The 27433-nt window shown below is 47.0% G+C and overlaps 2 protein-coding genes across 10 annotated transcripts in view; both read right to left on the reverse strand.

Moving 5' to 3' along the window:
- Nucleotides 1–27433, reverse strand: part of LOC128329916 (uncharacterized) — a 481088-nt gene that overhangs the window by 114978 nt on the left and 338677 nt on the right. The gene's annotated exons all lie outside the window — the stretch shown is intronic.
- Nucleotides 419–26967, reverse strand: LOC128329918 (extracellular calcium-sensing receptor-like). Of its 3 annotated transcripts, none has more exons than XM_053261847.1 (4): nucleotides 26912–26967; nucleotides 7301–7531; nucleotides 4359–4482; nucleotides 419–1929 (listed from the first exon to the last, which is right to left on the reverse strand). In XM_053261847.1, the coding sequence occupies exons 2-4, from the start codon at nucleotides 7490–7492 to the stop codon at nucleotides 485–487; spliced, it is 1761 nt and encodes a 586-aa protein (XP_053117822.1). In that variant the 5' UTR covers nucleotides 7493–7531; nucleotides 26912–26967; the 3' UTR covers nucleotides 419–484. The 3 variants fall into 3 exon arrangements, with proteins under 3 accessions (XP_053117822.1, XP_053117823.1, XP_053117821.1); XM_053261848.1 differs by lacking the exon at nucleotides 26912–26967 and adding an exon at nucleotides 23474–23546; XM_053261846.1 differs by lacking the exon at nucleotides 26912–26967 and adding an exon at nucleotides 9994–10078.

A 27433-nucleotide genomic window follows, 5' to 3' on the forward strand; every position in this document is an offset into this window, starting at 1 on the left:
CAGCTAGTTTAGATATACCAAATCTCAGGAAAATTTGATAGATGGGCAGATTTTGTGACCAGCAGAATGTTCAGGGTTAGGATTATAGTAGATAGCATGTTTCCCCTCTCCTTGTTTTAATGATACTGGCACTACTGTGTCAGTACAATACACCTTCCCAGCATATGCGTAATGCTGTAAGTCGCCAGGGTTCTTCCAGCACAGAACCGTTGGCTGACACACTGCACAAGAATACGTCAGCCTAGTAATGTTGGACTTGAGCAATTTGCACAAAGGCAAAATTTGAACACATTTGTTGCAATGGACTAACTCAGAGTTTCATGAAAAGGATCACTAGACACACATTTCTGAAACCTTCCCCCCCGCTTCCTTTGGAGGTGAGTTTACTCTGCCGATTCTAATAGAAGCGATCGGCTGTGGAACAGACATTTCCAGTCCTTTTCCCCATTCAGGAGAAAAGCAGGGGGAATTGGTCCCTCCTTGATTAAGAATGGATGGTATTCTCTATGACAGAGTCACTGCCTACAAAACTCTGCAAGTATGTGGCTGACAAGGGAGGCTGCTCTTCTTCTAAGTTCTGTCTTCCTTCCTTGGTTTCTCCCAATACTGGTTCCTGTGCATTGGTGTCTTGATTTGAGGGTGCCTGGAAATTGGGCTCTGTGCCTAGTGGCTCACTGGACTGCAGAGGAAGCAGTGCCTTATGCCGCATGAGGCTATCATCACTGTTTTGGGCTTCCAAAGAGTTCCTGTGCTTTGCGTTTCTGTTGGCTACTGCATTCTTCTGGTGCTCCTCGAAGCTCAGCGACAAAGTGACCGTCCCACCTCCAAAGCTCACTTTTTGCTTACATCCATGCGGTGGCTGCTGCTGCTCAATAGGAGTTCGCTGGGCAAAGGGGTTCTCATGGTTGCTTTTGCTACTGATGGATGAGGAGGGGGTGGAGCCTGTGGAGCCACCGAGACTGTTGGACCTCTTGCGAGACACGTTGCTGCGCCGCAGCGTGGCCCTGGCTGCTACTTTGAATGCGTGGGCAGTGGTACTGCAGCGCACCTCCTCGATGGTGTTGCTCGAGGGCTTGAAGAGGATGATGTAGACCTTGTTGAAGAAGATGCAAGCCAAGAGCCCAAAGCTGGCAGCCAGGATAGCGATCACCTCCACAGCAGAAACAAACTTGCCATAGGTACTGGCATAGGCTGGGACGAAAGAGATCCAGACAATGAAGAAAATCAGCATGCTGAAAGTGATGAATTTGGCCTCATTGAAGTTTTCAGGCAGCTTGCGGGACTTGAAAGCAAAGAAGAAGCAGATGGCAGCCAGGAGGCAGGTGTAGCCAATCAGGAAGCCCAGTGCCATCAAGGAGCCTTCGTTGCAGGTGATAAAGATGATCTCATCCTCCAGCTCATGATTGCGAAAGCTGGAGGGGGGAGCTGTATAAAGCCAGATGACGCAGATGACTATCTGCACAAAAGTGCAGAGGAAGACCAGGAGGAACTGAAGGTTAAGGCCCCACCACTTGCGATGGAGGCTTGTGGGAATCTTGGCCTCAAAGACCAGGAGGACACGATTAGTCTTCACCAGAATGCATGAGATGCAGAGGACAAAGCTGATGCCAAAGGCCGGCTGCCGCAAGCGGCAGTTCCAGTCCTGGGGTTCGCCAATGAAAAAAAGGGAGCTGGAAAAGCAGCACAAGAAGGAAAAGAGGAGAAGGTAAGAAAGTTCGTGGTTGGTAGCCTTGACGATGGGTGTGTTCCGAAATCTGGTAAAGACTCCCAGGACAAATGAGGTTAGGAAAATGCCTAGCACTGCAAAAAGAGTGAGAGCAATGCCAAATGGCTCTGTCCAAGACAAAAACTCGATTTGCTTGGGAATGCAAACAGTATGGTTCTCATTGGACCAGGAGTCTTCAGAACACTTCTCACAATTACTGGGATCTGAAAAGACAAGAGACTCTAGGTTAGAAGAAGAGATGCCTGAACAGCAGTGCGTTGCACCACCTTCAGGAAACCATAGGCTTGTTCCCGATTTTTGGTCATATGTGAGTTAAAAGCTAGGTCAGAGGAGGGGAAAGTGATCATCTGGGGAGCGGACGCAGGCTCCTATGATGTTTCCTCCTATCTAGGTAATATGCTGGGTAAGAGGATGCCATTGGAGCCTGTACCCGCCTCCCAGACAATCACTTTCCCTTCCTCCGACCTAGCTTTTAACCAACTCATGGCTGAAAACTGGGAGCTCCCACAGTTCCCGAACTAGGGTAGGGCGTTTGTCCTGCCCTAGTTCTGATTGTGAGGACAACCCTTGTGTGTTATTGACATAAAACATTCTGGTGGAGCACATCAAAAAGAAATTTTGCACGATCATGCATGAAGTGGGTTGTCCCATTGAAATCAATTGAACAGCCCCTATTTATTTCAATGGGGTTGACAATGAAGAACTTCCTAGTGGGTCATGCCCAAAATAAACTATGGGTTGGACTGTACATTGTTATATTTTGTCCCCATTCTTGTTTCTTCACAACAGAGGAGGAGAATATTGCTCTTATGGCAAAACTTCAAATTTTAGTGAGGTTTTCCATTAAAATGCCTGAAAAGGGAGCAGAATGGAACCCTTCTCAGATGTTGCTGATGGCTGATGTTGTTGTGGCAGCTGTATTGAGGAGAAAGTGACAAGCCACTCGTAGTGGCTGATGTATTGCCCTGCTAATGGGTTGTATTAGCTTTGCCCTTTGGCCCTTATTAGCAGAGCTGATCTCACTATGATCACTAGGCCCCCAACGACCCTGCATCCAATGCCAAATGGATGCCAGCATGGTGCAGTGCTTAGAGTGTTGGACTAGGACCAGGGAGACCCAAGTTCAAATCCCCATTCACCACATAGGGACAGTGATATGTCACCACATTGGGACAGTCACCATGAAACTCACTGGGTGACTCTGGGTCAATCACTGACTCTCAGCCTAACCTACCACACAGGTCATTGTACACCGTTCTGGGCTCCTTGGAGGAAGAGTGGGAGATAAATGTATAAATAAATAAATAAATAAATAAATAAATAAATAAAAAAGTTTAAATGCACAATTCCTTAAACCTACAGCTCAAATGATCTTTGTGCTACATGAAGTGGACGGCCTGGCTAAGCCACAATATTGGGCTGAAGCGCACCACTGAGTCTCACTTGTCTTACTTATTTTGTCGGTTTTATGACGAGGGTTATGTACGGGCTACTTACCCCATCATAGGGGCTGTTCTCACAACAATATCGAGGATAGGTGAAACCTCTGACCCTAGTCCAGCATCCTGTTTCCCACAGTGGCCCACCAGATGCCGCTGGAAGCCACAGACAGGAGTTGAGGGCATGCCCTCTCTCCTACCATTACTCTAATGACTGGTCACATGCAGACCACTACAAATAGAGCACAAGGGTGCCAGTTATAGCCATCAGTGTGATCTAGCACAGAGGGGCCACAAAATCTGAAACGGCTGAGTTATCATTTGTACTTTGTGAACAGAAATACCATTCATGATGCATTTGGGTATTCTGTGTTACTAGCAGTAACTGACAGAGGAAACCTTTGTCTTTTGTGAGTTGTTCCCTTCCCTCACTTGGAACCACAAATATGGAGTCAGAAGAATCTCGAACAACTGCAAGGCAGTGCCAGGCCTACTTCTCACTGAGGTGGTAAATTTTAGCCTGGGCTGTACCACTTCAGCTGCAGGGGTGGATGCTCACATGATTGAAAGTTCTTCCATACAAAATTCCCCACACATAGAGAATTTGCATGTTTGGGAGAAGGCTACTCAGATCTTTCTCCCTGTCATGCTAGTTTTCTAATCAGCCTTCTCCTTGGCATATTAGTTTTCTCTGTGCAGAGAACTCTCTGTATGAAGAATCATTCAATCATGTAAGCCTTCTACCTACAACCTGAATCACTACATCCCAGGCACAGGTCTATCACCAGTGAGAATTAGGACTTGGCTGAAGAAGAGACAGTGCCAAAGCAGTATAAAGAGGTGCAGGCATTAAAACAAAAAACAAAAACATTTTTAAGAACTGTTCTACTAGATATGTTCTACTATGGCAAATAAGCCTGTCTCTTGTCCATAAAATGTAACAGTGATCTTTAGCTAGAGTTGGGGAGACATAGGAACATAGGAAGCTGCCGTATACCGAGTCAGACCACTGGTCTATCTAGCTCAGTATTGTCTATACAGACTGGCAGCGGTGAATTCAGCAATGTTTGCCAAAATCTTTTGGCCATGAACTCTTCTCAGAAGGATCTCAAGACAAGATTTCTGACTCCATCTCAGGGAATGTTTCTAAGCAAAAGAGAGAGCACTTTTCTTACTCAGGTTTTCTTACATACCTGTCTCGTCACTGGTCTCTCCATCCGTGCATTCAACACATTCGAAGCAACAGGTAGGCTGTCCCTCAATAATGCCTTTCCTTGTGCCTGGCAAGCAGTCTCTGCTACAGTTAGAGAATGGCACCTGCAGGAATGAAAACCATCTGGTTACAGTAAGAAGAGAGGCATGATCACGAGGCAGAGCCGCACATCTTCGATAAGGGGACTCAGGACCCATTCATGCACTCACCAGGCAGTGATCCTACCTCAGGGTGCTGCTGCCCCATGTTCCTCTGCTATTGGGTGAAAGAGTGGATGGGTTGAAATCCATTGTTTTGGACCACCCTAGTACTCTTTGCTGTGGCTTTGCAGAAAATGACATACAAACCTAATAGCAGATCTTGCACATTTACAAAACAGCTACAAGATGAAGGCAGAAGTCAACACTGAGAGCGGTTAGTGGTCCAGAGGTGGAAAGTTACTAGCACTTCAACAATGACATGGAACTGCCTTACCTCTCAGTGAAAATTTATCAACTAGGTACAGGGATCCACAAATTTAGGCTTAGCTCACCAGCCAGCCATTTTTGTGCTTGCCACCAACCCCCTCTCAAATCCTTTCTGACACACAGGCAGAGGGCTTAGAAGAGAAGCAGGTCTTCTCTCATTTGCACTTGGATATGAAGATGGTAAGAAACAGCGGGAACTCTCTCCTGCTGCTCAAAAGGGATCCCTGGGCAGGGAGGGAACAGGGAGACCAACAGGTTTAAAGGAAAAATACAAGCTGGTCGCCTACTTTTATTTCTCTGTTAAATCCAGCTCGCATAATTTATATACAGTTGAGCATAGCAGATCATGGCAGATTACTGAGAATACAAAAATGTATTCACCATTAAGTCTAACATGTATCTCACTTCCAAATTTAATAACTTCATATTCAAGTTCTGAGCAGGAGTTGATACCACAAGCAGAAAAGTGCCCAAGCAGAAGCCTAAGATAATGAGCTGACTGCAGTCATTCTACCAGCAGATATAGGGCCAGGACATCCATGGAAAGCCGGTCCACGCGAGCTCAGGGAAACAAAAAGCCGCTAGCTCAGGGAAGCAAAAACTGGCCGACTGGCCTTCATTATGTAGCATTCTACTAACATAGCTTTGTTACAAGTTTTTGTAATATTCTACTAATGTAGCTTTGTACCTTAATCGAATATTATAAGAACTTGGTTCTCTGTGAATTTTCTAGAAGTAACAGAGATGGCTGTACATATTAAAATTGGATTTGGGGGCATTTGAACTAGTGTTGTCACTTCTCGAAGACTGTTCTCCGTTTGATAAAGACTAACATCAAAACGGAGGTCACTGGGTCACCATTGTGGATGTGTGGACTTCTTTGTAACAGACTACTCTCTACACAATGGACTTCACCGTTCTTCTAATGCAACATATTTCGTTTCATTTATGTGATTTCCAATTGTTATCTTTTGTTTTATCTTAGATTGAGAATACATTTGATCATAAAATTATACTGGACTAAGTTGTTGCATATTCCGCCCTCCCCACCCCCGCCCCGTGGATAGAAAATTAGCATCCAGGGAGAAGAATTCTGGCTTAGCCTTTTCCTTGTCATGCTAGTCTGTTCTACATGGGCTAGCTTCATTTTTTCCTTCGTATGGAGGAACATTAGTCACATGAGCACTCTCTGGCAGTCTGAACATTCCAGACACAGGTTTACCACCTCAATGAGAATTAAACATTGCTTCATAAACTTGCCTCTCCATACTACCACCCGTCATCTTCTCATCATTTAACAGCTTTTGCCAATAGAAAGAAAGTTCATGTGACTGGTCTGTTGATAGACTACCCAAATTTACCCAGAGACAAATGGTATATAGGAGATCTTTCTTTTGAGGGCTTTAACCAGGGATTAATCCTCAGGGTTTCTGCAAAGCATATCCCTCCTGATGGTTTTTCTTTCTTTCTTTGCTCTACAAGCTCTTCATAGCACCACATCTAGTTGCATGAGATAGATTGGTGGAATAAGGAAGATTGCCTCCCATCCAAAGCTTTGTCATTCTTAATTCTGCAATCAAAAGCAAGGAAGCAATACTCATATTTACTCGAATAGATAATTCTGAATTTAAGATGACCTCCTTAAAAATACAGGTTAAATACAGGCTATACCTGTATTTTTCTGAAAGGAAGAGGACTCAATTTATGACAGCCAGTGTAGTGTAGTGGTTAGAGTGCTGGACTAGGATCGGGGAGACCCAAATTCAAATCCCAATTAGGCCATGATGCTTATTGGATGACCCTGGGCCAGTCACTTCTCTCTCAGCCTAACCTACTTCAAAGGGTTGTTGTGAGGAGAAACTTAAGTATGTAGTACACCGCTCTGGGCTCCTTGGAGGAAGAGCAGGATAGAAAATATAATAAATAATAAATAAATAAATCCCAGCCCCCCACCCCAATTTCTAAAATCAAAAAACTTGGAAAAAACATAGTCCTGGATTCAGATAAATAGGGGATTGACAAAGCTCTTTTTTAAAAAACAGAAAAGAAACATGCATTGCCACAATGTTCTTTCTGGTGACTAGCAGGGAAAACCTCTAAACATACTCTGCCACAGGAAAAACATGTTTTAAAAAACCAGCCAACTGCACAAGAAGGCAGTCAGTACTGATTTCAAAAGGATGCCAGACTGTGGCTTGGGCTAGGATGCAGTATCCATGTCAAGGGCTGGAGGGGAAGGGTTGCTATAAAAACTCTTCTCTCTCACTCTTTCTCTCACACATACACCTCCCTGCTGATCCTCGCCTGCAAAACATTCTTACCTGACAATGGATACAGAAGGGATGCATAGAAAATGGAGCCTCAGTGGCTACAAGAAGGAGAATTTCAGCTCAAGTTTGTGGACCCATGGAGTTGTATGGTAAATATGATGTAAACTCAGGATGACCAATCTTACCTCTCTGGAGAATCCGTTCCACAAAATCTTGTCTTCATTGATAAATAACCTCTCTCCATTCTTGGCGTTAACATTGTAGTGTCCAACCTCCTCAAACACTATGGAGCTGTCCTCTGGTGACAGGTGCCAATTGATAATTGAGTAATTCCCTGTTACGTCCCCAAACCTATCAAAAACCACTTGCTCTCCCATATTATTCGTGAACTTCAAATGCAGCAGATGGTTCAGTACCTAGAGAGAAAGACAGGGAGACATACTGAAACCTGCCGCCAGTGGTGTTGGCATCTGCTGAAGTGAACAAAGCCTTCTGGGACAAGTCGTAAAGTGCTTGAAATAAAGTAATGACAGAATTAGACATTGCTGCTACTACTGTAATGAACTGATTTATAAAACACAGTTTCCCCTGATAAGTGGACAAAGAGGCACCTTTAAAAGTGGTGTCCCTGTCATAGCATAGTGGTTAGAGAGTTGGACTAAGACCCGAGTTCAAACCCCCATTCAGCCATGAAACTCACTGGGTGACTCTGGGCCAGTCATGTATCTCTCAGCTCAACTCAACTCACAGGGTTGTTGTGAGGATAAAAATAACCATGTACACCACTCCTCGGAGGAAAAGCGGGATATAAATGTAAGTAAGTAAGTAAGTAAGTAAGTAAATAAATAAAAATAGTACGGGGAGAGCTACTGTCCCTATTCAGCTCAGCAGTCTCTCTCCCTGTTGCTGGTTTCTCTCTTGTTTCTTTTTAGGCTGAGGCAGGGAACTATCTTTTCATTCCTATTATTATGTAAACTACTTGGAAAAAGGATATATAAACTTTGTAAACAAAGAAGCTTTTACACATCAGCCTTCTCATGGTGCCCATTATACTTCCTCTTGCAGACTTGTGTGACATCTTCATAGCAAGTAGTGATGGGGGTGAATTTACAACTGGGGGAGCTTGAAATATGCTCCCCCAGTTCAAAAAGCCTCATCCCATTTTAACAGGCCCCCAACCTCCTTTAAGATGGCCCAGCTTGAAATGCGGGTTTATCCCTTTATTCTTGCCAGCCCCCCTTCCCAAATAAATAATAATAAAACCCTCACTTTAAGAAGCGGGAGGGGAGGCCTCACTAGAGACAGGGGAGGCCTGACTGCCCGCTCTTAAGTTCTTCTAAATCAGGCCTGCACAATGTAAGGCCCCGGGGCCAGATCCAACCCACAGGGACTTTTCTGCTGGCCCCAGGGGGCCCCAAAGTATGATGGTGTCTGTGCTGAGGTGTAAAATGCCATCTTGCCCCATGGATCTGGTGGGTTCAGCCCCCTTTCAAAACTGACCTTGGCAAGCTTTGAAAGTACATGGGAGACAGGGAAGAGGAATGCTAGGAGCCTCCTCTTCCCTCCCTCATGCTATGGCTAACTAATAATTGTTTTCATTAATATTTTTAATACTTTCAATGCGATCATTAGTGTGCTGCAAATTTACCTCAACGCCTGCATACCAAGTCATGGTTGGTTCCAGCCTACCAGGGTATTTGAGTTGTGCACCCCTGTTCTAAATGATGACCCTGAACATAAGGGGGTAATTTCCTGCTCGGATGCATGGGATTTGTACTTTTAACCACCTCTCCCCTTTCTCAGGCATAAATTTTTGTGGGTAGTGCTGACAGTGTGCTAAAATCATGTGGGCTTTTAAAAAAACGGTTTTTCCTCTCAAAACAAAACAAAACCCCTTTCCCCCAATATTCACAGGAACACTTTTAAAAAAGGCTTTTTGAGGTGAGCCAAGGAGAGTTTGCCTATCATTAAGTGTGAGTAGTTTGCACAGATCCTGGAAAATAGAAGCCAATATAACATTAACATGGCCAGTGATACTGACTGACTAATTGATTTAATATATTTGTGGCCTGCCATTTAGGACAATGTCCTTAGCAATAGCAATAGCAATAGCACTTACATTTATATACCGCTCTATAGCCGGAGCTCTCTAAGCGGTTTTACAATGATTTAGCATATTGCCCCCAACATTCTGGGTACTCATTTTACCGACCTCGGAAGGATGGAAGGCTGAGTCAACCTTGAGCCCCTGGTCAGGATCAAACTTGTAACCTTCTGGTTACAGGGTGGCAGTTTTACCACTGCACCACCAGGGGCTCTTAGTATGGCTAAAAGTGTTAAAAACAATAATAATATATAAACACATAAAATCAAGCATAATGACAAGAAAAACCAATAAAACTATAGCAGGCAGAGCTAAAAAATTAATAAAACCAACTAATTAAAAGCCATATAAAAAGGAAGTTTTAAGATCATGCTTATAACAGGGAGGGTTGGGCCTTGGCTAAGCTCGCAAGGGAAGGAATTCCAAAATGGCAGTGCCCCCACTAAAAATGCCTTATCCCTGGTACTTGCCAACCAAGTCTTCATGAAAGAAGGATCCGAAGGCTGGGTCTAAAATGCTGATAACTGAGATTGGGTAGGGTGGATGCTGATCCAATGGGCTTTGCTCCAGGAGAAAACTGCTGAGAAGGCTCAGCCTCCAACACAGTCTGCTCTTTAACATGCCACACTATGGGCATATTACCAATGCATCGTTTGGCAAAATGGTATCCAAGCTAAGCCAGATATTCCATCTCCAGAATCAGGTTAGGCTGGGAAATTAATTCCACCCCCCACCCCAATTTGCACTTTATATAAATAAAAAGCATAAAATTACCTTTATTTTGAGATACGAATGGCTACTGTATGACCATTAATAATGGAGATATCGCTAATTCCCTAAGCCAAAGGCTGTCAGCCATTTTTATTTCCTCCAGCCCCCACTCCTCTGCAGCACCTGTGGGCCTGGAAACACGCAGATTCCAGCTCTTATCAGGCCTGCTCAATTTAGGCTCCCCAGCTGCTTTTGAACTACAACTCCCATAATCCCCAGCTACAGTGGCCAATAGCCAGGGATTATGGGAATTGTAGGCCAACATCTGAAGGAGTTGAGCAGCCCTGTTAGATGAAAGATCTTCAAGAAAACACACACCCCAGTATTGCACCACAGATTTCTCATGAAGCCTACACACTGTATCTTACCTCCTGTTCCTCCATCAAAAACAAAATGTTATTTGCCCTGAGTCAACAGCAGCACAAGAGTGGGTGCCTCCCTAGAGAAAATGTTCCATAACCAGAGTAAACCGTGAAAACATCCTCTTCACAGTGGTCACTTGCCTAACTTCAGAAGGCAACAACACCTGGAGAAAGGTTTCTGGTGGAGATCTTAGTTCACAGGCATTGGAAAAGGTGCCCAAGTCTTGAGCCATTTATGCACAATACTTTGAACTGAGGTCTGAAATGGACAGCACCCAGTGAAACTGTTTCAGAACAGGCATGATATATTTCTTAGGACCAGTCCTAGTTAGCAACTTAGCAACTTTATGCTGAACTGACTGATGTTCCTGAGAAGTCTTCAGAGTATAATGTATTTCAGAAGTTGATTTTACAGGTTACCAGGGTGTGGATAACTATGCCCAGGCTCTCTCTGTCCAGAAGAGGTCATAGTTGTCACATCAGCCTTAGCTGGTGAAAAGTGCTTCAAGTTACAGAGTTTTCAGACTTCTCTGTAGTTTTTAGCCTACTTTCCAGTAGGCTTATGAGCTCACCCAGCATTCCGTGTGTGTGTGGTCTCCTTGCACTCCGTCAACTTTGCAATGGCTGGACCAATATGAATCAAATTGGATACAGTTGTAGGGACACATAGGGACACCTCAACAGCATAGTTTGTGATAATGTCATCCACCCCAATTCAAGATGGCAGATATGTAAACATTTGAGGCAAAAGTGGTCTAACTTGAGAACCAGCTAATTGATTTGAACCAGATTTGCTACAGGAGTAGGGACACACAGGGGCATCTCAAGGGCCTAGTTTGTAATTATGTCATCCACCCCAATCCAAGATGGTGGATGCATGAACATTTGAGGTGCAATTGAGGAACCGATTTGGACCAAATTTGGTAAAGTTGTAGAGACACATAGGGACACCTCAAAAGCATAGTTTGTGATGATATCATCCACCCCAATTCAAGAGGCAGATACGTGAACATCTGAGGTGCAAGTGGGCTAACGTGTAAACTGCCTAACCAATTTGGATCAAATTTAGACCAGTTGTAGGGATAGGGAAAGGAAAGTAGGCAGATTAGTTCTTACTACAACAACGTTTTTGGGTTTTTTTAAACAATGGGAGGAGAGCTGGTCTTGTGGTAGCAAGCATGAATTGTCCTCTTTGCTAAGTAGGGTCCACCCTGGATGGCAGATTACATCTGTGCACTTTAAGGTATTCCCCTTAGTGGGTGGGGCCATAGCTCTGTGGGAGAACATCTCTGCCTGCTTGCATGCAGAATGTTCCCAGTTCCCTCCCTAGCATCTCCAAGATAGGGCTGAGAGAGACTCCTGCCTGCAACCTTGGAGAAGCCACTGCCCATTTGTTTAGACAATGCTGAACTAGATACACCAATAGCCTGACTTGGTATAAGTCAAATACCAATGTTCCTATGTTACTTGGGCTTCCCCTGGAAGTTATTCACACATGCCTTCATGCCCTGGGGTATCTGAAGAGCAAATCTGCTTCACAGCAGATTCACAAGATGTTTAATTTGGGAGATAAAATGGACAGTTCACATAGGGTTGGCTCCTCTCCGCAATCCCTGGCAGATTTTGTTCCTGTGCGTTCCCACCGGCTTGCTCCGGGTTTTTCTTCCAACCAATCACAACAGAGGAGACGAGAGGTTTTTTGATGTTTTTTTTAGTTTGACAGCTATGGAAGAATGGCATGACAAGTTGCCAAGCCTTGCCTTTGTGAGTGACTGCCTTCATCACCTCATGTCCCCCCACCCCCACCCCAGACCATTTAAGAGGCAGGGAATTTTAAAGCAGAAACCAGTGCATTAGTTTGCAGCTACTGCATTTTCAGTACTGCGTTATCCTGGCGTGTCAAGAACTGGATCCAACAGAGGACTGAGCCTGTTGATCCTCAACTAAGCACTATCCAAAGGAGGCGGCAGTGAGAGACCCGTCTGGCCAGGAGCCTTTGGGTTGCACAATGAGATCTGACCCCCACCCCCGCAAAAGCTTCCCTGTGGGGACATGGCTTGCTAGCAGCTCACTTATGACCCTTTGGTGCCCCGTGCCCTGCTTCTGACCATGCTCAGCCTTCCCTAGCCTCATCATCCAATCTCACAGCATTTTGGCAAGATCTGGGATTGAGTCCTGGCCGCTCCAATTGCCTCTGCACAAAAAGCCCAACACCAGAGAGGGGGTGGCAATGCTTCAATCACAAGCAGAAAGCAGCAACACATTTGCTGGTTAACACGGAATGGTGTGTGTGGGGGGGGGGGGGCGCTATGCTCCTGGTTTCCCCAGAGAGACAGAGGGAGCTACGAAGGTGGAGTGCAAGCAGAGAGGCAGAAAGGGGAGCCAGACAAAATGCAGACACAGAGAGAGAGAGAGAGAGAGAGAGGGAGAGAGATGAATGGCTGATCTTACCAGGCAGCAATGGGCTGATGGAACTAATGGGGCTGATGGAACCAAACAAAGGGAATATTACATTCTGGGTGTGTTTTCCTAACCAGGTGTGTGCTGGCAAAAAGGTTAGAGATGCCTGGCTACAAGCTGGCAAAAAACCCAAACCTGTCCACCTGTTGCGGCACTGACCACTCTCAATTCAGCCATCCCTAGAAAGAAACAGCTGCACTAGTCTGGGACAGAGAGAGAGAGAGAGAGAGTGAGAGTCCAGTCGCCAAACTTGCCCCCAACCCCAGCTGGTTAGCTGGCTGCTGGCGAGAGGACATCTTAAACCCAGAACACTTCCTTGTTGGCACTATAAAGTAAAAAGAATGGGCTGGACCTCCCAACTCTTGTTCTAGGGCAGCCTAACAACAGGCTTCGAGACTCCTGAAGCCAAGCAGCATTATCCAATGCCTTTGTAATGGGACTAGCAGAATACATTACTGCAAGCTCCGGTTATTTTAGAAGCATGGACATTGAAGCTTGCTGTAGTCTCCATTCAGCATATCTAAACCTTTGTAAAAAGCACAGGAAGGCTCACATTTTGCAGTTTGTGCTTGTGTTTAACTCAGGAATTTCTCCCTCACAACATACCCAACACAGCTGTCAAACTCCCCTTCACTGAGTTTTGAAAAACGCTGAATTACTGGCATGGCCACTCCACACATCAAGGGGGAAGCGACGGGGCATAATAGAAGCCTCGGGTTTCCCCCCAAAAAGCTGCTGAAGCTAGAGGTTGTTTTTTTTTTTTAAAGCTGGACATACTTTGGGCTAAGCCAGAATGTGCAGCCTTGATTCGGGGGGAAACAGAGTCCTGTCTGTACTGATCCCTGATCGGCCACAGGGACTTCGGGGTAAAGGCAACTAATGTGTGGACTGGCACACTCCATTCCAGAGCAGAATGGAACTGAAAGCCCTGTGTGCAAAGCCGCCTGGCAAAGCTGGATAAATCAGCACCCGCAAGCTCTGAGCCTGATTCTTTGGGGTAAGTTGAACAGCCACTCCATGATCACACAAACCATGTCCCAACAGCACCTCAGTCTTGGCAAGATTGAGATTCAATGTATTGGCCCCCATCCAGCCCATTACTGACCCAGACACCAATTCAGCATTTACACTGCCTCACCTGAATGTGATGAAAAGGAAAAGTAGACCTGGGTGATATCAGCATACTGATGGCAGCTCATTTCAAATCCTCAATGATCTTATTCAGCAGTTTTTAATAGTAATGGAGTAAGGAAGGTGGCACCTTATGGGATCCCACAGCATAATAGCCATGAATCTAAGTAGTAGTCGGCCAGCAACACCTTCTGGAATTAGTCCTCCGGATATATGGGGAACTGCTGCAAAGCAATGCTTCCAGCTGCAAATATGAACCTATCCAGAAGGATTAAGCAAATTTTTGTGCTAAAACCTGGTCCAAAGCGAGGCTGAAATGGATCTAGATAGTCTCATACAAGAATGCCTAAAGTAGTAGCAACCACCTGCTCAAGCGTTTTGCAATGGACAGAGATATTCCATTGTTATGATTCACGGAGTCAGGGTATTGCTGCTTTGTTACCTGCCATAGATTAGGCTCAATAACAAGCTCTTATGTGTGTTTGACTGGATTCACACCAAGTCTTCCTTCACTTTCGTTAAATTCTAGCTGTTTCATCTCAATTCCCCAACTCTGTTAAACCAAGGAGTCGAATGAGCCTTGCTAAGTGGGAGAGGGCACTTAAGAATGATTGTGTTCACCACCAAAGTCACAAAAACATAAGATGAGCTCTGTTGGATCATGCCAAGCCTATCTAGTCCAGCATCTCATTTCCCACAGTGGCCAATCAGATGCCTCCAGGAAACACAGAAGAAGGAAATGAAGGCATACACATCTGCCATTGCTCCCCTACAACTGGAGTCCATTTGGGATTGGACAGAAATCTAAAAAGGAACTGTCAGGATGCAGCTGAGCTCAAAGCATGTCCATGCGGATGATACCACTGTGCCTTGGCCAAGTGCATTCTTAGCTCATGAAATATCATGTTGGGGAGGGGGGATGCTTGCAATTCCAGCCAGAAATCTGGAAAGGGTGACACCATTATATGTTGCCTGGCAGCAGCAGCAACAACAGCTGCCGAGTAGCCTGCTGTCCCCCTTTAGACAGGGGTGTCCTTCCCTTCCCTCATTGGAGTGCATGTTCCTGCAAGGACCGGGGCTGCCTCCTGTGAAGGAATCCCATCCCAGCTTGTGACACCCTATTGTGAAGCTCTTCTCCCAGGAAAGCTGACCTTGTGGTAGCAAGCATGAATTGTCCCCTTTGTGAAACAGGGTCTGTCCTGGGTTGCATCTGAATGGGAGACTATATGTGTAAGCTATTTCTCTTTAGGGGATGGGGCTGCTCTGGGAAAAGGACCTGCACGCTTGCATGCAGAAGGTTCCAAGTTCCCTCCCTGGCTTCTCCAAGATAGAGCTGGAAGAGACTCCTGTCTGCAACCTTGGAGAAGCCACTGCCAGTCTGTGCCGACAATCCTGAGCGAGATGGACTAATGGTCTGGTTTGGTATGGCAGCTTCCTATGTTCCTATGAATGATGCCTGGATTGTGACCCAACCAGCTAGGTAGACCTGGCCGATGGTGAATTGTTAGAGGAAGAGGGCTTGCCTCCCTTGAGCTGCTCAGTGACCCTCTAAGTAGCGCAGTGCTCCTAAGGCTGAGAGTAGGTTGGGGAATAAAGATAAGGCAACCTCCCCATCCAGTGGCAAGACTCTGAGGTCTAAATTATGCCTCCTCTCCAGGAAGCTATCTCAGCTGCACGTGGGAATCTGGCAGGAAGATGAAATCCTTATGTACACCAACTCCCCTCTCTGGTTCTTGTTGGACTTGAATGGTGTCATCTCCCACTATTCCTTGGATGCAGACATGAGGGCTAACCCCAGGATGAAGGGAGTCATTATGCCCATTCATGCCAAGGGAAGGGATGCCTGAAAATGAGTAAATGATGCTTAGGATTTGGCCTTGTGCGAGCAGGCATTATATATTCCCCATCATAGAAAAAACCATGTTATCCCACTCATACTGGTAAAAATGTGTGGGGGTTTTTCCAGAACCACTGAGGAGTGGTTCTGCTCACTGGCAGCAAGAGGAGTACTGATAATGTGACACTACAGCAGTGGGGAAAAGTAAATGGCTTGAGTAGTTAATTATAGAAATAGAATAGAAAATGAATAAATAAATAAGAACATAAGAACAGCCCTGCTGGATCAGGCCCAAGGCCTATCTAGTCCAGCATCCCGTTTTGCACAGTGGCCCACCAGATGCTGCTGGAAGCCACAGGCAGGAGTTGAGGGCATGCCCTCTCTCCTGCTGTTACTCCCCCGCAACTGGTACCCAGAGGCACCCCGCCCCCGAGGCTGGAGGTGGCCTAGAGCCCTCCGACTAGTAGCCATCAATAGACCTCTCCTCCATGAAGTTATCCAAACCCCTCTTAAAGCCATCCAGGTTGTTGGCTGTCACCACATCTCGTGGCAGAGAATTCCACAAATGGATTATGTGGGGTGTGAAAAAGTACTTCCGTTTGTTGGTCCTAGATTTCCCGGCAATAAATTTCATGGGATGACCCCTGGTTCTAGTGTTACGGGAGAGGGAGAAGAATTTCTCTCTATCCACTTTCTCCATACCATGCATGATTTTATAGAACTCTATCATGTCTCCCTGCAGTCATCTTTTTTCTAAACTAAATAGCCCCAGGTGTTGTAGCCTAGCCTCATAAGAAAGGTGCTCTAGGCCCCTGATCATCTTGGTTGCCCTCTTCTGCACCTTTTCCAGTTCTACAATGTTCTTTTTTAGAGGTGGTGATCAGAATTTTACGCAGTACTCCAGGTGTAGCCACACCATAGTTTTGTATAAGGGCATTATAATATTAGCAGTTTTATTTTCAATCCCCTTCCTAATGATCCCTAGCATGGAATTGGCCTTTTTTTACAGCTGCCGCACATTGAGTTGACACTTTCAATGAGCTGTCCACCATGACCCCAAGATCCCTCTCCTGGTCAGTCACTGACAGCTCAGATCCCATCAGCATATATTTGAAGTTGGGGTTCTTCGTCCCAATGTGCATCGCTTTATACTTGCCAAAATTGAACCGCATTTGCCAGTTTGTCGCCCACTCACCCAGTTTGGAGAGATCCTTTTGGAGCTCTTCACAATCAGTTACGGATTTCACTACCCGAAAGAGTTTGGTATCATCTGCAAATCTGGCCACCTTGCTGCTTACCCCTGCTTCTAGATCATTTATGGATAAATTTAAAAGCACCGGTCCCAGTACAGATCCCTGGGGGATCCCACTTCTTACTTCCCTCCATTGCAAAAACTCTCCATTTATACCTAGCCTCTGTTTCCTGTCTTTCAACCAGTTAGCAATCCACACATGTACTTGTCCCCTTATCCCATGACCACTAAGTTTCCTCAGGAGTCGTTGATGAGGAACTTTGTCAAAAGCTTTTTGGAAGTCCAGGTATACTATGTCAACGGGATCACCTTGATCCACACACTTGTTGATACTCTCAAAGAACTCCAAAAGGTTGGTCAGGCAAGATTTACCTTTGCGGAACCCATGCTGGTTCACTCCCAGCAGGGCCTGTTCTTCTATGTGCTTTACAATTTTATCCTTGAGGATGCTTTCCATCAATTTGCCTGGAATGGATGTTAAGCTAATCGGCCTATTATTTCCCGGATCACCCCTGGATCCCTTCTTGAAAATCGGTGTTACATTTGCTACTCTCCAGTCCTCTGGTACAGAACCTGATTGCAGGGATAAGTTATATATTTTAGCAAGGAGGTCAACAATTTCACATTTGAGTTCTTTGAGGACTCTTGGATGGATGCCATCCGGCCCTGGTGATTTGTTAGTTTTCAGTTTTTCCAGACAGTTTAGAACATCCTCTCTCATCACTTCTATCTGACTCAGTTCTTTAGCCACCATCCCTGAAAAGCCTGGTTCAGGAACAGGTATATGCTCAGTATCCTCTGCCGTGAAGACGGACGCAAAGAACTCATTTAGCTTCTCTGCAACCTCCATATCCTTCTTAATAATCTCTTTCACTCCCTCGTTGTCTAATGTTCCAAGTGCCTCCCTGGCAGGTTTCCTGCTTCTGATGTATTTAAATAAGTTTTTGTTATTCCCCTTGATGCTTTTAGCTAAATGTTCCTCAAACTCTCTTTTTGCCTCCCTTATTGTTGCCTTGCATTTCTTTTGCCAGAGTTTGTGTTCCTTTCTGTTCTCTTCATTGGGACAGGCTTTCCAATTTCGGAAGGAAGTCTTCTTCCCTTTTATGGCTTCCTTGACAGTACCCGTTAGCCAAGCTGGCATCTTCCTGGACTTAGTGGTACCTTTCCTCTTTTGGGGTATACAATCTAACTGGGCTTCTAGTACTATGGTTTTGAGTAAACTCCATGCACTCTGGAGCGATGTGACTTTCCTGATTTTCCCTTTCAGCTTCCTTTTCACCATACTCCTCATTTTGGAGAAGTTTCCTCTTCTGAAATTCAAAATGTCTGTGTTAGACTTCCTTGGTGATTCTCTCCCCACATGTAAGCTGAATTTGATGGCACTATGGTCACTGTTCCCTAAAGGATCGACGACACTGACATCACGCACCAGGTCCTGGGTGTCACTCAGAATTAGATCCAAGGTTGCCTTCTCTCTGGTCAGTTCCAAGACCAACTGTTCTAGGGCACAGTCATTTAGCGTATCTAGAAATCTGACCTCTTTGTCATGACCTGACTGTGAATTTACCCAGTCTATGTGTGGGTAATTGAAGTCACCCATGATTACAGCCCTGCCTCTCTTTGACGCCTCCCTGATTTCCTGCTGCAACTCCCAGTCACTGTCAGCATTTTGATCAGGAGGGCGATAGCATGTCCCCAGTAGCACATTCCCTTTCAGGCCTTGTATTCTCACCCACAGGGTTTCTGTGGAGGACTCCAGTCCACCCAGGTTTTCTAGCTTGTTAGATTCTATGCCTTCTTTAACACACAGTGCTACTCCACCTCCAAGGCGCCCCTTCCTGTCCTTTCTATAGAGTTTATATCCAGGGATAACAGTGTCCCACTGGTTCTCACTGTTCCACCATGTTTCTGTTATGGCCACTATATCTATTTCTGCATTAGCCACCAAGCACTCCAGCTCACCCATTTTGGCTCGGAGGCTTCTGGCATTGGCATATTATTATTATTTTTACATTTATATCCCGCTCTTCCTCCAAGGAGCCCAGAGCAGTGTACTACATACTTAAGTTTCTTTTTCTATAAGCACCTATACGCTGAATCTCTCACCTGATGTATGCTATCTTTCTTTTTACTCTTTGACCAGCTGGCACAGTCTCCCTTCTGCTCTTTATGCGGTACTGCTCTGTCCCCTTCTGTTTTATCTGTATCCTTTGCACCCTCGCACTTTAAAGGATGGTTTTTGCCAAATGGGATACTGCTCAGCTCCCATCGGCTGTTACCCAGGTGTCATTTTAAAAGCTGCTCTGCAACCTTTGTGATTTTAAGCGCCAGCAGTCTGGTTCCATCTTGGTTCAAGTGCAGCCCGTCTTACTTACCCCAAAATGTATCCCAGTGCCTAACAAATCTAAACCCTTCTTCCTGGCACCAACGTCTCATCCACTCATTGAAACCCCTCAGCTCTGCCTGTCTCACTGTACCTGCACGTGGAACAGGTAGCATTCCTGAGAATTCCTGTCTCCTCCCCAGCACTGCCTAACAGTCTTTCTAGACTCTGTGTGATGTCTGCAAACTTTGCACCAGGCAGGCAAGTCACCGTGCGGTCAACACGCAGGTCACAAACCCATCTCTCTATACCTCTAATGATCGAATCACCTACTACAATAGTCTTGTATCGGGCAAAACCTTATCTCCTACTCAGGGGTGGAGGGAGACCAGCGGTGGCCCAGGTTCAGCCCGCCACCACGGCCAACTAGCCCCACCTCCTGCATCAGATGTAAGTGTCTGACATCAGACGCAGGGCACATAGTTAAGCCACGCCGTAGGGGGCATAGCTTAGCTCACAAATGGGGCTGCGTGGCCCTGTTTGCGAGCTAAGTCTGCTGCCTTTCAAAGGCAAGGGGAGTCACTCCCGGCCATGCTGCGGACGCAGCACTTGTTTTGCTTGCAAATGGGGCTGTGCGGCCCTGTTTGCGAGCAAAATAATGCCCCTGCATCTGACATCAGACGAAGGGGTGTGGCTGCGGTGAGGCACAGCCCCTGAAGTGTAGTGGCTTGTGTTCTTTGAACCTGTTCATGCAATGGTGGCTCCATCCATGTTCCCACTACCTGCTGGGAGCTATTATATGGATAATAAAACAAAGTGAACTTACAGTCGCTAATAAAAAATTTAACAGTTGCCACCATACTTAACATGTGGGATGGATGGCGTAAACATCTATCACTAGGCATGTCATCACTAACATGGTTCTCAGTGTATCCTCTTTTTTTGGAAAAAGCTTCCCTTTAATGACTTCTCTTCTTGGGTCAAAGTGGAAGTTAATTGGTTTTCAACTAGTACCACAATCACAATCTATTACCAATCAATCATCTTTATTATGGTCCAAGACCAGCATAAGATAGAACAGTAGAGCATGATTCAAAATAAAAACCAACAAACCAAATTATGGAACCATGAAACTATATTACTTTAAAATTACTACACTAATAGTATAAAGCTAAGCCACCTAATGGCATAGCGGGAAATGACCTGCCTAGCAAGCATGAGGTTGCCGGTTCGAATTCCCACTGGTATGTTTCCCAGACTATGGGAAACACATATCAGGCAGCAGCAATATAGAAAGATGCTGAAAGGCATAATCTCACACTGTGTGGGAGATGGCAATGGTAAACCCCTCCTGTATTCTACCAAAGAAAAACCACAGGGCTCTGTGGTCACCAGGAGTCGACACCAACTCTATGGCACACTTTTTACTTAGTATAAAGCTATATTATAATACTATAAAGCTGTTATCCTTGGAAAAGAGGGTAGGTATGAGATTATTAAATAGCTGTATTAAAAATATGAATATATAAAAAGTGAAATATATAAAATGCAAAAAAGTGGTGGCTGAAAAAACTATTACCATTGGATCAATTGTAACAGTTATTCCCAGAGATTTCCTTTTCTTGAATGGAATACTTATAGAAACAAAGCACTATGAAAAAAGAATTATTCACTTCAAAAAGATAAACCAAGAAGCAAATTCAGTAAACAAAGGTCTGGTCTTGCAGATATATCACATGCTACTTATAGACAAGCAGGATCATAAAATGTATTAAATGAAGAAGAGGAAGTAACTGTTACTTCCTGCACTGTAACTTGATTTGAATAGCCTCTATGAAATCAAAGTTACTATGATTTGAAGTAACTTGAAATCACAGAAAAAGACTGGGAAACAGGATGGTCAGACAGGAACCTCAAATAAATCACTATTTATAAATATAAAGGATTTTTTAAAAAGATATTGGTGGATATGAGGAAAATTATTCAAAGTAGTCCCATTGAAACTAAAAGGACCAGTTAGGCATTCCACATAACCGGAAATGTGCAGACCCAGTGACAGAACGGAACTGGATACAAAACACTTGGGATTTGTTGATAGTGGGGAAGATAATGCAGTAAACCTGAACTCAGCAAGGGAGACAGGCAGTATCTAGACCATTTCAGGGAAGTCTGCTGAGCAGCGATTACTTATCTGGAACCTAAACCTGTGAACTGGGTTATGTTAAACAAATACAAACTATGAGGCTATTCACACAGGCAGCCAAGACCTGGCTTGAGTCGCCCAACCTGGGCTGGGATGCCCATGTGCGCTGCCAGGATCAATCCCGATTCCAGCGCTGCCTCGGCCCCAAGCCTGGGAATTTACCCCGGGCTTTAACCTGGGTTTAAGGGTTGGGATTGCAGGCAGCCTGCGCACACACAGAGCCAGGCGGCCAGAGTGCCCGGCGGCCAGAGGATCCCTCAGTGCACTGCGCTCCTGCCACGGTGCATTGAGGGATGCCGGAAAACCACCTCCTCCCCCACTCGCCATGGCACCAATCGTGTGTCAGGCAAGCCTGCCTCCCCGCCAGCAGCTTATTTGGTTGTGTGTGTGACCTTAGTATGTTTATATGAAGTTCTTCAATGAACCTCTAATCTGAACCTCTAACACGGACATTTTAATCTTCAAACAGTGAACGGGGGTGGGGGGAGGAGTTTTTGTTTTGTTTTGTTTGGATTTTTGAAAGATTCCATAAAAGAGGAAGTTTTAAAAGGATGAACCAGGTGCAGTCTTGGTGCCACCTTTGCACCCATGGCTCCTAAATGTTGAGCCCAATGTTCTTCTGTTGAACTTTTGGCTCCTCCTTTGGTTGGGAACACCCCTTAGAAGAAACTGTGCTGCAAAAATATTTGGGTAGGGTCAAATTATTCCCTCATGCCCAGAGAAAGCAATTCTTAGGACAAGGGGCTGGGGGGCAGGCCAGAGAGAGGGTGGATTGTTTCTGTTTGGGGAAGAGAGGGTAGGAAGGCAACACTTTTGCTCAATAGGAGTGATACCTTATATCTTGGTTCTTGGCACTACATGTGATGTTTATAATATTATTAGCTCGGAAGGGCTTGGTTTTTTCTTTAGTAATAGAAGGTAGACTGGCTTTGCTCTGCATGCAGAAGGTCCCAGTTTCAATTCCTGGCCTCTCCATATAGGACTGGGAAAGTATTCAGTTCCTGCCCAAGACTCAGGAGAGCTACTGCCAGTCAGTATAGATAGACTTCTGAGCTAGATGGACCAATTGCCTGACTCAATAGAAGAAGGCAGTTTCTTCCTATGAGTTCCTGATGACTAGGCCACCTCAGCGTGATAGGGGTTTTTTAATCCTACCCTCCACAATTCCAGTCTCTAGGGGGCCCCAATCTGGCAACTTACCCTGGAAAGGAGCTCCCACCCATGGCATTTTCCTAGTAGCCATTTTGGGGGCCCTTATGGACCAGAATTGAAGGAAATGCCCCCTACCACCCCACTTTGGTCCTAAGATTTCAGCTGCTATCAACTGAGGGGGGGAAATTAAGCCCATCATGGTAATAACATTTTAAATGTCATGTGAGTGGCCAGGGAATTAACAAAAAACAACAACCCATCATTGTTCTAATAGTGACTCCACTCCATCTTTGTAATACTCATCAGAGTTTGAGAAATTTACATTCCACAGAGCTAGAGGGAGGATGCAGAGAAACAGTTTGGAGTCAAAGCTGAAGTTCTGAATTGAGAGAGAATCAGATATTGACAGAGGAACTTTGGAGCCATAAGTTGATGAATGAAGCAACTTGAGGCGGAAAATCTCTTTCTGGGAATCTGATGCAGGACAGTAGATCTGCGGCCTACTCTAGGAATGCTGATTTGCTTCCAAAGACACCATAAATATCCTGTACTTTGCAAAAGGAACTAAACCCTACAATGTTGTCCCTGGAACTTCTCACTATTCTGAGAAGTGTGTAGTGTGTAGCAATAAACCAGAGGTTCTCAAACCTTTTGATACTATGACCCCCTAATATAATATATAGAGTTGAGTGATATCTCCCCACCCCACCCCATTATTAAAGTCTCTGATTTGATTAGGTAGAAATAAACAAAGCATATTTACCTTTTCAGTGAGAAGGATGAGCTTGCTTGTTCCTGTTTAGTTTTTCAAACCAGACTTCAAATCTGAGACTGCCAATCTGATTTCAGTTTGCAAGTTTATTTTTGTTTGGTATTTATTCTTCATAGCAGCAACTGCTGAAAACTCTGATTCACACAAATAGGATGCTACAAAGGGAATCAGTATTTTCATAGCATTCTCATGTAATTTTTTGTGCTCAGACTGCACACTCATCCAAAATCCAGGAAGAGAGATAATCGGGAATTTAAAGTGGTCCTGAAGAGCTGCTCGGATGTCTCTGAGGCAGAGGAGGAGACAGGAGAGGACAACCTCCAACTCCTCCTCAGTCACAAAGCCGAGGACAGGCACAGTAGCAGCACTTCCTGGGTTGATGGGCAGGGGCGTAACGATAGGGGGGGCAGGGGCCCAGGCGCCACTTGGTAGGGGGCGCCACTTGGTAGGGGGTGCCAAAAAGTGCCCCTGCCCATCCCCTTCCTTTCCCCAAATTTTTTTTTGCAAATTTTTTTTTAAAAAAAATAAAATAAATTGAGTCGGGCGGCGGCGGCCCTCCCCCCCCTCGGCGCAGGCGCGACATGCCAGATGAGATCTTTCCGGGTGGGGTGGGCGCTCTCCCACCATTGGCTCCTGGCAGCGGAAGAGCGGAGCCATGTCTTAATCATTCCACATGAGTAACAAGCGGAGGGCTGGGTGCAAGTGCCTCTCAGACCCCTCCCCTCGCTCCTTCTCGGCTTCTAAGTTCCTAGCAGTCCTCCTCTCCCCTTCCGCTTTTGGCTGCGGGGCCCCCTCCCGCTTTGCTTGATGCTCCGCTGATGGTTAACTAGGGGTGCGCGGCACAACAACACCAGGGCTGGCTTGCTGCTGAACTGCCTCCTCCTCCTGCTGGCTGGAGCGAAGCAGAGCTGGGATCCCGCTGCAACTAGCTGCGAGCTCCAAAGGAAAGTAAGTGCACTTCCCCGGAGAGGCGAGCGAGGGAAGGGAAGGGCAGGGAGCGTGGGCTGGGGCTGGGAGGGAAAAGAGCCCCCCGAGGAGTTTGCCCTGTAGGCTGTGGAGGGCGGCAGAGGGGCGGGAGCAGGAGGTTCCCGTCAAAGCAGGCGGCCCCCACCGTTTTCCCTTGTTACGCCTCTGGGTGGGGGGCTCAGCTTTCCAGCACCCCCTTGGACTGCAGTAAGAGCGCACCACCTTCCGCTTGCAAGGGCTCCTAAGTCCTAACCCTTCACACACCCGCCGCTCTTCTCGGTGTCTGCCCCTCTGCAGTGGTGCTTGCAAATTCCCACCAAGCACTGGCCACGTGTTTGGAGCCAACTACAGTTTGTTCTGTCCAAACACTTAACGTGACCAACCTTTGCATTTCGCGCCCGCGCAGCCCACCGTGTTCCCTGCTAGGAAAAAAAACTACCTGGAGGGATGGTGAGATTGACATTTTTGGTTCTGATGGGTCCCCCCCGCCCCATTGTTAGAGGGAATAGATGCGTGCGACATTCTTTCTCCATCATACAACTTGTTCCCGTGTGTATGTGGAGGGATGAGGTTTGGATCTTGGCGGGAAAGAGGGGTTTGGAGCTTTATTCCGTGGCCTTTTGATTTGATTTTCGGCGGGGAGCTGGCCGTATTTTCGACCCTCTCGGGCTTTAATCAAGGAGGCGGGTGGAAATCACGCCTCCTCTTGCTGGCAGCCGGGATTGTGACTAGTTATGGGGGCAGGGGTGACACAGGGCTATTCTTGCCACGGGCTCCCCGCGTAGGCTCCATCGTCCCCGGCTGGAGGTTCAGTGGGGACCTCCAAACCGCGCAGCGACTAGGCAGGAGTGGCGACCTGTCCTTTCCCTGCGGGATTCCCATGGGGTAATTCTGTACACAAGACAACAGCAGCACTCCAGAACCTTGGGATGTTAAAAAGGGAAATAGCAAAACATCACCCGCGCGTAAACCAGCCAATTTAAGCACTTTGAAGCGCCATTGGTTTCAAGCTGAGTAATGTAAGGATGTGCTTCACTTCGCCATCGACATCTATGGAACTGAGCCGTGCTCAGCTTGGCTGGATCATGCCCTGGATATAGAACTATAGAACTGGTGGTGTATGTGTGAGTGAATGAGAGAGAGATTGCTTGTCCCGGGTTGATCTTGATCTCCTTTTGCCATAAACTGCGTCTCCCCCAACACCACCCAGGTCAGCCTTAGTGGTGTGCCCGAACCGGTCCGGCGGCCATTCCAAAGAATGGCCGAACTGCTGGACCGGTCCGGCCCTGCCTGGTTCGGGTCCGGGTGGGGGGGTATGCCTTTAAGGGCGGGAGGGCTTGCTTAGCCCTCCCGCCTCCTTGCCCCCGCCAGCGCCCGTATTTTCTAGTATAGGGGCGCTGGAAACCAGCCGCCCCCCCCGCCGCCGCGGTGAAAGAACTCCCCATGCCAGCCCTCCCTCCCTCCCAGCTAGCTGCCCGCCCGCCCTCCAGCCCTCCCGCCCGCTGCTCACCCACTCACCGGATAGTAAACAAGAGGAGCTCCGGCACAGAGCTCCTCTCGTTTGGAAGGCCTCCGGCAGAATGGTGTTTTGCGCGTGCGCGCATGCGTGCGCCGCAAAGCACACCGTTCGCCGGAGGCCCGGTCTACCCGCCGGGAAAGGGCCGGGTAGACCGGGCCTCCGATCGCTGGGTAGACCGGGCCTCCGATCGCTGGAGGCCCGGTCTACCTAGCGATCGGAGGCCCGGTCTACCCGCCGGGAAAGGGCCCGGTCTACCCAGCGATCGGAGGCCCGGTCTACCCGCCGGGAAAGGGCCGGGTAGACCGGGCCTCCGATCGCTGGGTAGACCGGGCCTCCGGAGGCCCGGCGATCGGAGGCCCGGTCTACCCAGCGATCGGAGGCCCGGTCTACCCGGCCCTTTCCCAGCGGGTAGACCGGGCCTCCGGCGAACGGCGTGCTTTGCGGCGCGCGCATGCGCGCGCGCGCAAAACACCATTCTGCCGGAGGCCTTCCAAACGAGAGGAGCTCTGTGCCGGAGCTCCTCTCGTTTACTATCCGGTGAGCGGGTGAGCAGCGGGCGGGAGGGCGGGCAGGCAGCTAGCTGAGAGGGAGGGAGGGCTGGCATGGGGAGTTCTTTCGCCGCAGCGGCGGCAGCGGCGGGGGGGCGGCTGGTTTCCAGCGCCCCTATACTAGAAAATATGGGTGCTGGAGGGGGCAAGGAGGCGGGAGGGCTAAGCAAGCCCTCCCCGCCCTAAAAACAAGCCCCCCCTTCGGTGCCGGTCCGGATTTCTCCGGACCGTGCACATCACTAGTCAGCCTGCTGCGCTACCTCCGGGTTAAGGCAAGCGGGATAAGGTCAACCTCCAAAGCCGCTCTCAGCTCACACTCGGCTCCCTTCCTCCTGTTCAGCTTCCTGCGCCCATTTCCCATCTGCGAGCCTCGGAAGCACTGAAGCAAACACTTACCTTCGGTAAGCGCAATTAGAATCTAAGAGCTGGGAAACGGGAAGCCAGTCCCTTTGGAAATACTCATCTCCCAAACAGCTCCCCACGATCCAGCCGAGCCCCCTCCCTCCCACCCCCGCGGATCCTTCCTTGAGCCCCCCCTTGATGGGATTTAAAGTGCCTTCAATGAGATCCAGCTGGGAGAGGAGAGAAGGTTCAGTGAAGGTGCCAGCCTCCTGTTTATTTGGGTCCCCTTCTTTTTTCTTTTGTTTACTTTTAACACTTCTCACCCCTTTGCCATTCTCTCTAGTCCCTCCTTGGACTTTCAGCATCCTGCCAGGGCGGAGGGGAGAGACAGGCAGGAGGTTCCGGCATTCCAAATACACCTCATCAGTGCTTCATTTGTTCTGTTTGTTTTATCTCCTGTTCCTATTAAGAGAGGTGTTTGCTTTGGCATGCCTTACAGTGATTAGACTTAACAGCACTAAGCTCTGCCTTTCTTTCCCCCCACCCTCTTGATAGTTAGAGGTCTACTAACAGGCT

Source organism: Hemicordylus capensis, chromosome 6 (assembly GCF_027244095.1).
Source record: "Hemicordylus capensis ecotype Gifberg chromosome 6, rHemCap1.1.pri, whole genome shotgun sequence".
Classification (NCBI taxonomy): Eukaryota; Metazoa; Chordata; class Lepidosauria; order Squamata; family Cordylidae; genus Hemicordylus; species Hemicordylus capensis.